Genomic DNA, 15,020 nt, shown 5'->3' with positions numbered 1-15,020 from the left:
TATGTCGCCACGCGTTTATATCCGATTTTGATTGTATGAGAGCTATCGTATTTGCCACATACTGTTTCAATCAAGAGGGTTGCCTCCGAATCCAACGTTGAATAATTGTTGAGTCACTCCATCAAGTGTAAGTCGTATCTTCCAACTGCAAGTCGAGACGTATGTTGTTCATAGTTGTAACCAATAGCTGAGCCGCAGAAAGTTCAAGGCGGGGAATAGTTATTTCTTTTAACAGAGAAACTCCTATATTTGCGCAAATCAGATATGTATGAGATCATCCGTTAGCGTTGGTGTTTCGTAGGTAAAATACTGCTGCGTAAGCTTTGTAGTGTCGATACAGAATGTTCTCTGATCCCCAGACATTGTGATATTTTGATCCTTTCGAGAGCCTGGAAATTATTCCGGTATTTCATACAAGTCTCTCGAAGATTAAGTGGTAGAAGCGTATCCCAACTCAGTTTCGCCAACCATAGATTTTGAACAAACATCTTAACCGTCACCTCAACTGTTTCCAGCATCCACAGTGGATCATATAACTTTGCAGTATCACTCAAAACAATCCATTTTGTAGGGAAAATGGTTGATTCCGACTCGTTCGATGCTTCTGGACCAAGAACTACCCATCCCAGACGGGTGTGTAATGCACATGGTTTGCATGAGAACCGACAACAACGTCGTTTAATACGAGGGCAGGCCAAATATCTACACCATTCAGAAATTCTACGAGACCTGGTTGGCGATTGGTGAATATCTGGTCGATTGTTGATTTTCCAGGTCTAAAGCCACACTGATAAGGTCCAATCAGTTTGTTGACGGTGGGCTTTATTCTTTAACACAATACGCTCGATAGAACCTTATACGCAATGTTAAAGAGGCTTATTCCACGGTAGTTGGCGCAGATTGTGGGGCCTCCCTTTTTGTGGATTGTGCAGAGCACACTTAAATTCCAATCGTTGGGCATGCTTTCGTCCGACCATATTTTATAAAAAAGCTGATGCATGCTCCTTATCAGTTCTTCGCCCGCATGTTTGAATAGCTCGGCCGGCAATCCAATCGGCCCCCGCTGCTTTGTTGTTCTTCGGACGGGTAATTGCTATTCGAACTTCAACATGGTAGGGCAATGGAACTTCTGCTCCATCATCATCGATTGCCTTCTCCTGGCATTGTGCGTTCACTGTCATTCAGCAGGCTGGAGAAGTGTACCCTCCATAATTTAAGTATGGCACTGGACCTGGGCATCGGTCACTAGATCACCTTTGGGAGTTCTACAAGAGTATGCTCCGGTCTTGAAACCTTCAGTTAGCCGCCGCATCTTTTCGTAGAATTTTCGAGAATTACCCCTGTCGGCCAGCTTATCGAGCTCTTCATACTCACGCATTTCGGCCTCTTTCTTTTTTTGTCTGCAAGTGCGTCTCGCTTTCCTCTTCAACTCTCGGTATCTATCCCATCCCGCACATGTTGTGATCGATCGCAACCCGGCACTCCACGTCGTACTTGCTGTTCTTTTGCATTTTCCGAAAACCAATGGTTTCGGTTGCAGGTGTACGCAAGGAGTTTGAAATGCCGTCCCGCAGTTCCCTTATACCGCATCCATCTCATTTCTTGGACGAGGATGATGTCAGCCTTCACTCTAACGAGGACATCAACCAGCTGGGCAGCGGCACCTTCCCAATTAAGGGACCGGACATTCCAGGTGCATGCCCTCAATTCGTAGTCATAATTTCGTTTGCGATAGTCGTCATCAAGAGGGGGGTCACTCATCCGAGACTTGTTGTTCCTTTTCGTTGGTATGATTTTTTACGTGGCGGGTCCCAAACCCAACGCACTACTCTCTGTAGGAGATATTTCGCCTTCTCACTTTAGCTTAGCTTCAAACGGATGTTCTTAGGCTACCCAGAGGATACTTGGTCAAAGACAGGAAGTAGTGAGCTGCTTGAGCTATGTGTAGAAGAATCGTTTCTGGCCACTCCCAAGTGAATGGCGATCAGAGAACTTTCCTCACTTGCGAGAACCTTCTAAACATGACCCCCTTTTGCATTTTCGGGATGTCATTGGATTTTAGTCTCATTCCTCACTCGATTCGGGTAACAGCCGGTAGTTTCGGTAATAGCAGTGGTATGGCTATAGCATCCCATTGTTTTACTGACACATTCATCATTTCAAGCGCTCTGAAAGAATTACGTACATCACCCACAAAATTAAGTAGCGTAGCTCGAGATTCTGATGGGTAGGTTGGTAAATCTAGAAGATGCTGAACTTGATGCTCCGAAAGAGTACGAAGATTGTCGTAACGTTGTTTCAGTTCAGCCCAGACTTCTTCATACCCACCAGTGTGCAAGTCACCGACTGATGGAACATTTTCCGCCCTCACAAATTGTCGCAATTTCTCAGTTTATAGGTGGGCTGAAAGTCACCTCTGTTTTGAACAAGCGTCTCAAACATATCCTTAATACTAACCAATTAGACGGCTGTTCGTCAATGATTGGGAATTGAAACGGGTTCCAAACGCATGTCTGGTGCATGACTGCATTCCTGGTTGAGAAGCTCGCTAAACGTTCACATTTTGATTTAAAATGTTGTTGAAAATCGCCTCCGTTGAAGCGAGCATATCATCATACTCTGCCATCTCGGCTCCATATGCGCTGGAAACGAGGGCAAAACTCTCTCTATAAAACGAGAGAAATGTTGTCGGGCACTACCCAAGAGCTGTTCACTTTCGACATAGTATTCTTCTTCTTCTTTATTGGCGTAGACACCGCTTACGCGATTATAGCCGAGGTAACAACAGCGCGCCAGTCGTTTCTTCTTTTCGCTATGTGGCGCCAATTGGATATTCCAAGCGAATCCAGGTCCTTCTCCACTTTGTTGTTCCAACGGAGTGGAGGTCTTCCTCTCCCTCTGCTTCCCCCGGTGGGTACAGCGTCGAATACTTTCAGAGCTGGAGTGTTTTCGTCCATTCGGACAACATGACCTAGCCAGCGTAGCCGTTGTCTTTTAATTCGCTGAACTATGTCAATGTCGTCGTATATCTCGTACTGCTCATCGTTCCATCGAATGCGATATTCGCCGTGGCCAACGCGCAAAGGATCATAAATCTTTCGCAGAACTTTTCTCTCGAAAACTCGTAACTTTGACTCATCAGTTGTTGTCGAAATTATCTACGACTTCAAAGTTATGACTGTCAACAGTGACGTGAGAGCCAAGTCGCGAGTGCGACGACTGATTGTTTGATGACAGGAGATATTTCGTCTTGCCCTCGTTCACTGCCCGACCCATAGTCTAGATGAGCAAAATAGATGTCCGCAAATTTAATGCTGACTTATTACCAGCAATTTAAACGGTATACACTTCCTCACAGAAAGCACCAAAAATGTTTAGGATTGCACTAACACACACAAGTTATATATTTGCACTGTAATAAAACCACGATTGGATTTAAGTATTAATTTATTCACGTATTTATTTGGTACTCTCCAAGTACCATCCAATTCATTTGAAGGACAACTGAGCCCAATCTTATGCTTAACTCAAGCTTATATAGAACAAAAAAAAACGTTAACTGCGTTTGCACCGAAGCTAAATACCCTTCTTAGTAACTATGTGTTCAGTTTGTATGGAGGCTATATTCTATAGAAACTCGTTCTGAACAATTTTTTTGGAGATGGTATCGTAACGATACCACGTCAAATGCGAAAGTTTTCCATACAACCCCTTGATTCCGTTCGTTCGGTTTGTATAGCAGCTATATGCTATAGTAATCCGATCTGAGCAATTTCTTCTGATATTACATTATTTCTATAAACAGTAACTCATACCAAATTTCGTGCAGATATATCGTCAAATGAGGAAGTTTCCAATGCAAGCATTTGATTCCGATCATTCAGTTTGTATGGCAGCTCTATATGCTATAGTGGTCCGATATCGGCAGTTCCGACAAATGAACAGCTTCTTGAAGAGAAAATGATGTTTGCAAAATTTAAAAACGATATCTTAAAAACTGAGGAACTAGTTCATATAAATACAGACAGACGGACAGACAGACGAACATGGCTAAATCGACTCAGCTCGACATACGAGCTCGATCATTTATATATATACTTTATAGCGTCTCCAACCCTTCCTTCTGGGTGTTACAAACTTCGTGACAAACATAATAAACCCTGTTCAGGGTATAAAAATAGTATGTAAGCGAACTGGCAAAAGTAATAATGTTGTTACTGCATTCGGGACAATGGTCCCGATAATGGTATTTCTAGTTGTTTTTGTATACTGCACAATGATCTGAGCCAAACAACAGTAGAAATGCCAAAACGAAAATGGGTCACCTGACGGTGATGCCAGATAGGGCAGCGTGTACCTGGCTAATGGTGATGCCAAATTGCACAGTATAAATCATTTAAATTAAGTGAATTTATTATTAATTGTTAACAGTAAGTTTTAAATATATTTTATAATTTCTACTTAAATTATAAAGATTTGTTACCGTTTTTTGTTAAGAATGAATACAGAACGTGCACAAATTGTTGCATTTTGTGTCATCGTGCAATCTTGGAAGAGCAAAAGAGCCCCCTTATGTTTCCACCAAAAATTTTAAGTGATTAGATTACATTTATTCTCAATCTAATTTAATTCCCACTGCCATTGGACAGATGATAAAACAGATGTTTTTGCCATTGGAGAGTTCAAATCGCTTAATATTTATTAAAGGAAAACATTGTTATATAGTATTTTGTTATAAAAGTCGTATTGCTTTAAATATTTTCCATATAATGGAAATAATGGACCCATTTTTTTATTTGAAAAGTCTATTTTCATGTGAATTCTGATTCATTGCGTTTAATTTATTTGTTTGTTTACATATTTTATTAAAGGAAAACATTGTTATATAGTATTTTGTTATAAAAGTCGTATTGTTTTAAATATTTTCCATATAATGGAAATAATGGACCCAGTTTTTTATTTGAAAGTCTATTTTCATGTGAATTCTGATTCATTGCGTTTAATTTATTTGTTTGTTTACATATTTTTTTCTTTGTATTGTCTAAATCAGTTATGGTAATAGATTTTCATTACTGACAAGGAGATGGTGGTAAACCAGAATCGCACATTTTTGTAATAACACGAAATTCCTCTGCAGTAATAGAAAATTGTTTAGAAATATACATATGTAATTTTTCAATAATTTAACTCAACTTTGCAATTTTGTATGTATGTATTATGTATTATTTTTATTTAAATAGGCACTATGGGAATACTCATGGAAAATCTAAAACTTTGACCTCGGGTGACTTAACTTCTTTTATGTATCAAGTAGCCAAAGGTATGGATTACTTAACTTCTCGAGGGGTAAGTAACTAATGTATGCAACAAATATGTATGCATAAATAAGTAATACGTATAAAAAAGTAAGCACTAAATTTGGATCAAGAATCGATGTCTTGAATTTTTAAGTATTGAAAACTCAATAATAAACGAGAAAGAAATCAGTAAGTTCAGGTGTAGCCGAATATTTTATATTCTACCATTTTAAATGATTCAAAGGCCGGGAAATATTTTTATATTCGTTACTTCGCGAAATTGAAAAACGGTTGCAATTAGTCAGAAGTGTGGAATTATATTATTCTATCACTTAATTCCACTAAAATAACTTACATATTAGCTGATGTATTGCACAATAGAATAGAAAAAAGAGACCATAATTGTATAATCGCTCACCTTCTCTCGCCACTTATCGCGCTCTCAATTTCGATTTTATCCAATTAATTATTACTGAAAAAATAAACACTGCATATCGTCGCGAAAGAATTTTTGAGCATTTTGTTGGAAGGTTTGGTTCCGGTATAGATGTAAGTGTTGCACCAATAAGAAATGGGGCTGTAATTGGTTAAGTGATCGAGAGTTAATGACTGCTGAGATCTGACATACTATGAGTTCTATGTTCATCAAAAGTGGGTACTGTAGTACCAACATTTCGCTAGAAATGGAATTAATTGAGGCCTTCCAAAGGCCGTTGTAGAGAGGAGACCGAGGTGGAATAAACTTCCAGTCAATCCCTTCTATAAAACTGTGACAACCATAAATGTAACTCTGCAGAAATTAATCATGATAGATATCGCAACGCGCAGACTCGCCTAGCTATCACTTTAACGTGCCACCTTCATGTTTCCATCTTCGCTCATTATCACGACTGCAAACACGTTCTACCCTTTTTATCTCTAATCATATTTATCAGTTTTTTATATTTTAATAAATCAAGTATTATTATGGACATGCCACAAAACATTGCCGGTAAACAGCTTCAACATGTTGCTGCTTCAGAAACTGTTGGCGTAATTCTGCCAATTCATTTTTTGCTCCAACAAAGTTTCTGCCTTCATAGTAAAACATATGAAGAGACTTATGGAACATTTCAATGATGGTCTAACAATGGCCAACATTGCTATAGCATTGCAGCAAGTAATGCTTGAAGTCCGAAAAAGCAGTTCATTAGGAAGGAGACCAGACGCATACCATGTGATATAAATATTTCGTCAAAATTATTTTTTTGTTAAAGTTATTGAAGGTTGAAATTTAGAGAACGATAAAGTTGTTTAATTTTTTTCTCATAAACTACTGGAGATAAATTGATGGAATTTTGTGAAGTCAGAGAAAAATGTTTGTGCTATATTATAGATATTTTTTCAGGATCCATTTGTTTAAATAATAATATTTTACATAATTTTTTGTTAACAATTGAATTTTTTCATGTGTTCTTCACGCTAAAAAAAAACAGAAAAGTATGTGACACAACGCGGAAAATATTCACCTTTAATAATCTGCAAAACAAAATGTACTGCTCTTTTTGTTAATTTGAATGCTCTCAGAGTAGTTTTGTAATTTTGTAATAACTATACGTTTAAAACATATTCAAATTCTTAGTTCTTTCTTCTGTCTGAACTAGTTGCAATGTAGTAATAAAATAAAACAAAAAAATAAAAAATCACGAACAACAACATAAAATAATCGTAATGAGTTAACTGTAGGATCTGGTGATCTGTACACGGTACTACAAAAGGAGCAACAAAAAATGCAATGCAACTACACACGGTATTACGAAGGGGTCACCCACAAACGTAAATAGGCCGAATCCGTGCTGTTTTGTTCAGCGGCGGCAGAGGAGACATCGGCTGCGCTAAGTTTCCGTTGCTCGTGGTAATGAGTGTGGTAGTGATCGGGTGCCGCTACGAGGAGCGGTTACTGTGGCGGTTGCCGCTGGGGCTCGTGGCGTTAGAGTTGCCTCTGGGCGCAGCACATTAATGGTTGATTTCTTTGTTTTTGTGGGTACTGTCGGAATATCCATATCCATATTGATCTGTATGAAGAGGTTGTTATGATAATAGATTTGTTGCATTCAGATTTATATGGCGATTATGCCACGTTATGTGGCAGGAATGGGTCGCCATGTAGGCCGACCGTTAGGTTTGTAGTATTTTTAACTTATTTATTATTTGTGGGTTTATCGGTACGTTATATTTAATTTGCATTGCTGTAGTATCGGTGAATTTTTTTCATTATTTGCGGTTTCGTTATTATATGGCAGAAAATATAGTTTCACAAGCAGTCTGGTTAGTGTTCCGCTTCTTGTGTGGGGATCAACTACACGTATGTATGTACATATATACATTCGGTGGTGATAGAGAATTTTAATTCTTTCCCATCGATTCAATATGGATAGCGACTCCACGCCTCGACCAGCGAAGACTAGAATATGTACTCTTTTGAGATGTCCTGGTTCATAGTTAAATTTATAGTTTTCATCTACTTTTTTGAAGTGGGATTAATAATATTTAAGGCTGATTACCATAAACCGTCCACAATAAAACATTAAAACTGTTTGTTAGTGGCTCTTAGGGCCCCAATAAAAGTTTTGCCGTTATCGCTCATTAGTATTTGACGTCTGACAAAGCGAGAAAATGGCGCGAGAAATTACTTCTTTGTAAGATCCGTAAAAATCTCGATGTGCTTTTATCTTAAAACAGACAAAGAAAGCCACATAGCCTTCCATTATGGGTGAGGGACCTTAGCAAGGACGCCTTTATCTGTAAAGGCTCAGCAAAGTCGACACCTGTAATTGTGAAAGGTACTATGTAGTAAAAACTAATAACTGATCAATAAAAATAATAACACTTTAAAGAAAAGCTAGCATTAGATGAAACAGATCGATTAAAAATATTTTTCATTTCAAAATTCACAATAAAATAATATAGTAATTACAGTACGGTTGTAACAGTCTTATTATAATTTTATTAATACCTATTATGTTGGTAATATCATGTTCTGCCGCCAAGAATTAATAAAATGGGGTCAATACGAGACTAATAGCATTGACAGACGGCAGCGTTAAACCAGATTAATTGCATTTTTCGGGATTAATTCAGGAGTTACCACAGCTAACTCCGTTGCTGAATCCAAAAATAACTCTCAAAATTTTAGGGAGTTTGTGAGATTTTCGTTGGCAACATTGTTAAAAATGGCCAATTTTCATCTATTGTGAATGAAATTCAAGCAACCCTGACAGCTGTTTATAAATTCTCAATATAATATCAATAAAACTTCTATGTTATGATGCAGTTTTAAAAATAATGTGTTGATATGCTTTTGTAATAAAAACTGGTTTGGTAAAAATTGGTCGGCTAACAACCGTAATGTTTATCTTCTATCAATTTTCATTGAAAATATTATAAAAAGGACAATAAGCTGTTTATGAGAGTTTCAAAATCGCATAGCTGCCGTTTGTCACCTACAAATTTGGATCTGATTAAGTGCGCAGTTAATCCGGATTAACGCTGCCGTCTGTCAAGGCTATAAGAGAGGTTCGGTTACTCCCAAACTTGTTAACCATACAGTGAAGTTTTACGAGCACATGAAATTATTTCTTCGCTATTGGAGGTATAAAATGTTCGGTTACATGCGAGCTTGTATATATGTATACATATGTACATTTTATATATATTATATTAATTCATTAATATTTAGTATTTTCCTTATTTAGATAATTCATAGAGACTTGGCAGCAAGGAATATTCTGATTACTGATGAACACACTTGTAAAGTTGCAGATTTTGGATTTGCTCGAGACGTTGTGACATCAAAAATTTATGAGAGAAAAAGTGAAGGGAAACTCCCAATACGGTAAATAAAAAATATAATTATAATAATTCAGGTATTTGCAGGAAATATTAATGGAGAAGAATTGGAAATGTCAATACATAACCAAATAATAAAAATAACGAAAAGAATGAATGACTTGTGAGTGAGTGATAACCTGAGAAAACACGAGTGATAACTTGAGAATAATTTGAAGCTTGATAACTATATCGCCTTTTTGAATCGGAAAATTGTCACAAAAACGAGTTTCTTCATATACGATATAAGAAGTAATTTTAAAATTATGTTCAGTATATTAGAGCTGCATTCGTAAATCGGTTAATAACTTTTTTAGCTATGAAACCGAACATAACAGTGCGCAGGGCTAGGCCTCTGTTCAATATTTTGCTACGTTTCCTTTAACAGACGGATAAACAGCATTCGCAGCATTAAATATGTATAATATTATACCAATGTTACTTGCTTATTTACAGAAATTAATAATAATAATTAAGTTAGTTTTGTATTACAGTGCTTATTGCTGTACTTTTTATACTCTCGCAACATGTTGCTACATACATATGTAAGTATAATATTATAGATTGGTTCACCTAACAGTTTTTTGTATCACCTAAGCTTAATCGAGACAGATATAGATTTTTATCTATTCTATCTATATAATCTATATAAATAAAAATGAATTGTTGTTCGTTAGTCTGATTAAAACTCGAGAACGGCTGGGCCGATTGAGCTGACTTTGGTTTTAAAATGTTTGTCGTAGTCCAGGGTAGGTCTAAACGGGGAGCAAATAAGGAAAAATTGCGAGTAAGATAGAGTAAAACGCCAATTTCATTTTCCCATATAAAAGTTGACCACTTACTTGCTGTCAAGCATTTGACGGTATTTATACTCTCAGTTCCACTCGAATTGAAGAACGCATTAAAACAAGACTTTTGAATCGACAACATAATATCAACTTTGCTCATAACATCGTGTATTTAAATTTCAAATTTCAAAACATATAAATATAATTAATGTGTTGACATGTTTGATGGTGCCAACCTTACAGTGTTACCAACTGTCAAAAATATTTTTATTATAATAACGGGGCATCTCTGCCTGTGCAGACTCCACATTGCTCATTGCTTACTAGATATAGAATACTACATAGTTTACATAGAAGCTGTCTCTTCAGCAGTTTAACAGCGCAGTTTTCATTTATATGAAAATTTCGAAGAGGCAACATATTCCATTTCCACATATGCCGACGGCATTTTAATTTCGGTAATATGAAAATTAGAAGAGCGAGTTAAGACGGTTGTGTTATATTATAAAAATAAAGTACATTTTCAAACTAACATTTAATATTTAGTTTAATATTGTTAATTTATAGAAATATTATGGAAATTGGGTTGTGAAGTCTTAAACTTAATAAACTTGTGCAAGCATAAATCAAAATATCATTTCTCATTTTAAATTTATTATTTTAATTGGTATATAAAAGTTATGTCACAATTATTATATAGTAGTCCAAAAATATAAATTCTTATTTTTCCCAGAAATACATTTGTAAAAAAAGGATATTTATCCTTTGATATTAGCTTATTTTTTCCAAAAATACATTTGTAAACAAAAGGATATTTATCCTTTTTTTATGTTCCACACAAAATATTTAAGGAGTTCAAGAGCTCAAAACGTGCCCTACATCAGCTACCTACCCGACGGCATTTCGCAAATGATAAAATAAATTTTTCAAGATCTCAAAGCATACGCTACATAATCTCGAACCTACCTACCCTACGCTTTTGCGCAAATGATAATATCATGATAGCAAATGCTCACATACAGATTTGGCAATGGCAATAACAGTTAGTATTCTATAAATTCTATCCTGTCAGGATGCCCTGTAATAAGTGCAGCCGAACGTTCCATTGTTTTGTCATCTCATGTAAAAGGCACGTGTATCCGAACGTTACATTGTTTTGTCCATAAATTTAGAGACTTTTTGCTGCGCTCCTACTTTAACATCCTTGGTTTTGTCATCTCATGTTAAAAAAGAGAAACACTTAATTGGAGAAATAAGAAAGTATTAAGTGTATCCGAACGTTCCATTGTTTTGTCATCTCATGTAAAAAGCACGTGTATCCGAACGTTACATTGTTTTGTACATACATTTAGAGACTTTTTGCTGCGCTCCTACTTTAACATCCTTGGTTTTGTCATCTCATGCTAAAAAAAAATAAACATTTAATTGGAGAAATAAGAAAGTAATAAGTAAGTTATAAGTGTATCCGAACGTTCCATTGTTTTGTCATCTCATCTAAAAAGCACGTGTATCCGAACGTTACATTGTTTTGTCCATAAATTTAGAGACTTTTTGCTGCGCTCCTACTTTAACATCCTTTGTTTTGTCATCTCATGTTAAAAAAAAGAAACATTTAATTGGAGAAATATTGAAATACTGCTAAAAGTGATTTTCTTCTCGCTGCTTACAATGCCGAAGAAAAGAAAACGACCTGACATAGGTCGTCGAAGTCGTGTAAATGTGCAACGAGCTACTTTACGCTCCAACCACACTAATGACCAGCGAGATGCTGATAATGATAACAGTCGTACAAGTATGGGAGAATTACGTTCAAGAGTAAATAACTATCAAGTGGATAGGGGGAGAATGGAACGAGTTCGAGCACATCGATCACAACAGCAGCGAGCACGGGATAACGAATTTAATCGATTCCGCACACGCAATGCTCCTGTAAACCTCGAACGAGGAGCATTTTCCTATGATCCGGAATTTGATTATAGTGCCGACAAATCTGTGACGATTGGAGAAATGTCAATCATTTGTCAACATTGTAAAGCATTAAAGTACAGTAGTGAACCTGCAGGATTATATTGTGCTGGTGGCAATGTACAATAGCCTCAATTGGTTCCACCACCTGAACCGTTACACTCATTAGTTAATGGGATGGAAAGTGAGTCTAAACACTTCTTGGCTAACATCCAAAAATAAAATAATTACTTCCAAATGACATCGTTTGGTGCAACGCATATAGTACAAGACGGGTTCATGCCTACTTTCAAGGTAGTATACCATAATTGTTTTAGTGAAATTCTAATTTGTATTTGTATCACAATTAATTTAACCAGTTCTTAAACAATTACAGATACAAGGACAAATTCATCACCAGGGGCAATGCTGCCAGTGCCAGATGCAGATCATAAATTTTTGCAAATTTATTTTATGGGCAATCAAGATGTGGAAATTGATACACGTTGTGGTCATAATCCAACCGTCAAGCGAATCATTGTCCAACAACTGCAAACATTTCTTAACGAGAATAATGAATTAGTGAAGATGTTCAAAATGGCACTGGATCGGATGCCATCAGACAGCCATAATATTGTAATAAGAGCCGACAAAACACCTGCTGGAGAGCATGCAAGGAGGTTTAATTCACCGACAATAGATGAAGTGGCTATTGTCGTTGTTGGAGAGAATTTGCAATCAAGAGATATTGTACTTCATCGCCGGAACAATGAATTGAAACGTGTATATGAAACGCATAGAGCTTATGATGCTTTACAATACCCATTAAATTTCTGGCAGGGAGAAGATGGGTACCATTTTAATATCAAAATGGTTAATCCAACAACAGGTAATTAGATTATACAAAATAAAATATTTTATATGTTCAATATATAAATGTATTTTTTTATCATATGTACTTCCAGGTGCTGATACACACAAAAAAGTCAGTGCTATGAATTATTATGCATACAGACTCATGATCCGTGAAGGTGAACTAAATCACATTTGTATGTGTCAACGGCTCTTTCATCAGTATGCAGTGGACATGTACGTCAAAATTGAGACTGAAAGATTGACATACATCCGTCTTAACCAACAGCAGCTTCGATCTGAAGAGTACATTCATCTTCGCGTTGCAATCAATGCTGACGGCAATGTAAATAATGTAGGAAGAATGACAATTTTACCGGCCACTTACATCGGAAGCCCGCGCCACATGCACTAGTACGCTCAAGATGCGATGTCTTATGTTCGAAAGTATGGCCGTCCAGACCTATTTATTACATTCACCTGTAACCCACAATGGATTGAAATAAAAAAAGAACTGCTACACAACCAAACACCACTTGATAGGCATGACATCACAGCCAGAGTTTACAAGCAAAAATTAAAATCTTTAATGAATTTCATTACAAAGCATCGTGTGTATGGTCAAGTACGTTGTTGGATGTACTCTGTTGAGTGGCAAAAGCGTGGTTTGCCACATGCTCATATATTAGTCTGGTTGGTTGACAAAATAAGGCCAGAAGAAATTGATTCCATTATTTCAGCCGAAATTCCTGATGAAACGGTTGACCCAAAATTGCATACGATAGTAACTAAACACATGATACATGGACCTTGCGGAGTTTTCAACAACAGCTCACCCTGTATGATCGACGGCAAGTGCTCCAAACGGTACCCGAGAAACTTGCTTGCTGAAGTCATCTCGGGAATCGATGGTTACCCACTGTATCGTCGGCGATCAGTTGAGGACGGTGGACGATCTGTAGATGTCAAGATAAAAGGACAAGATTTTCATGTAGACAATCGTTGGATTGTGCCGTTCTCGCCCATATTGTCCAAAATTTTGAAGCTCACATCAACGTGGAATTTTGTAACTCTGTGAAATCCATAAAGTACATATGTAAATATGTTAACAAAGCTAGCGACATGGCCATTTTCGCAGTAACAAACACAAATGATGAAGTGTCTCACAATCAGATGGGTCGCTATGTAAGCAGCAAAGAGGCTATTTGGCGCATATTTTCGTTTGCAATTCATGAAAGACATCCCACTGTATTGCATTTGGCAGTTCATTTAGAAAATGGACAACGAGTGTATTTCAACCCAAACAACGCTGTGGATAGAGCGGCACGTCCACCTGTGACCACATTGACAGGTTTCTTCTCAATTTGTGCAACTGATCAATTCGCTCGCACTTTGCTGTATGCTGATATGCTGCGCTTTCGCTGATGCCGGAACGCATCATCAAAGTCTTTTCAGCATCGTAAACAAGGAACACCACTTGAAGGATATGAAAATGTATTTGCTACAGATGCTATAGGCCGTATATATACAGTACATCCTAATAACGATGAATGTTATTATCTTAGATTGTTATTGGTGAATGTTCCTGGTCCGACATCTTTTCAACAATTGCGAACAGTGGATGGACATCTGTGTGCGACTTACGGTGAGGCGTGTCAATTATTACGGTTGCTTGAAAACGATTCGCATTGGGATGATACGCTCAAGGATTCCGTGATATCTTCATCGCCGCATCAAATTCGCACACTATTTGCGATTATAATATCGACATGTTTCCCCTCAAATCCGGATGATTTGTGGATGAAATATAGGGATGACATGTCTGAGGATGTGTTGCATCGCGTGCGTTGTGAAACTTTGAATCCTACATTGGAAATTACGGCAGAGATTTACAATGACACATTGATCATAATAGAAGATATGTGTTTGTTGATGGCAAATAAAGTATTGTCGTGTTTGGGCCTGACAGCACCCAATCGTGCTATGCAAGATGTATTAAACCATGAGTTGCAAAGAGAACTCCAGTACGATACTCAAGCTATGACCGAAGCTGTTCGCACAACTGTTCCGCAATTGAACGAAGAACAAAGGATTGCGTACGATCGTTTAACACAAGCTGTAAACAGTGGGTCTGGGGGGATTTACTTTCTTGATTCTCCTGGGGGTACTGGGAAAACGTTCCCAATTTTATTGCTATTAGCAAAGATCCGATCGCAAAATGAGGTAGCCCTAGCGTTGGCTTCATCTGGAATAGCAGCAACTTTATTAGAAG

At 37.2% G+C, this 15,020-nt stretch overlaps 1 protein-coding gene across 4 annotated transcripts in view; it reads left to right on the top strand.

Moving 5' to 3' along the window:
• Positions 1-15,020, top strand: part of LOC126764475 (tyrosine kinase receptor Cad96Ca) — a 244,431-nt gene that overhangs the window by 187,117 nt on the left and 42,294 nt on the right. For all 4 annotated transcript variants that reach the window (XM_050482159.1, XM_050482158.1, XM_050482160.1 and 1 more), the window contains 2 exons: positions 5,241-5,346; positions 9,032-9,171. In XM_050482159.1, coding sequence (XP_050338116.1) covers positions 5,241-5,346; positions 9,032-9,171 — 246 coding nt within the window. The remainder of the gene's footprint in view (positions 1-5,240; positions 5,347-9,031; positions 9,172-15,020) is intronic.

This window comes from Bactrocera neohumeralis, unplaced genomic scaffold, assembly GCF_024586455.1.
Source record: "Bactrocera neohumeralis isolate Rockhampton unplaced genomic scaffold, APGP_CSIRO_Bneo_wtdbg2-racon-allhic-juicebox.fasta_v2 cluster09, whole genome shotgun sequence".
Taxonomy (NCBI): domain Eukaryota; kingdom Metazoa; phylum Arthropoda; class Insecta; order Diptera; family Tephritidae; genus Bactrocera; species Bactrocera neohumeralis.
This window is presented reverse-complemented; position numbering and strand designations above follow the sequence as displayed.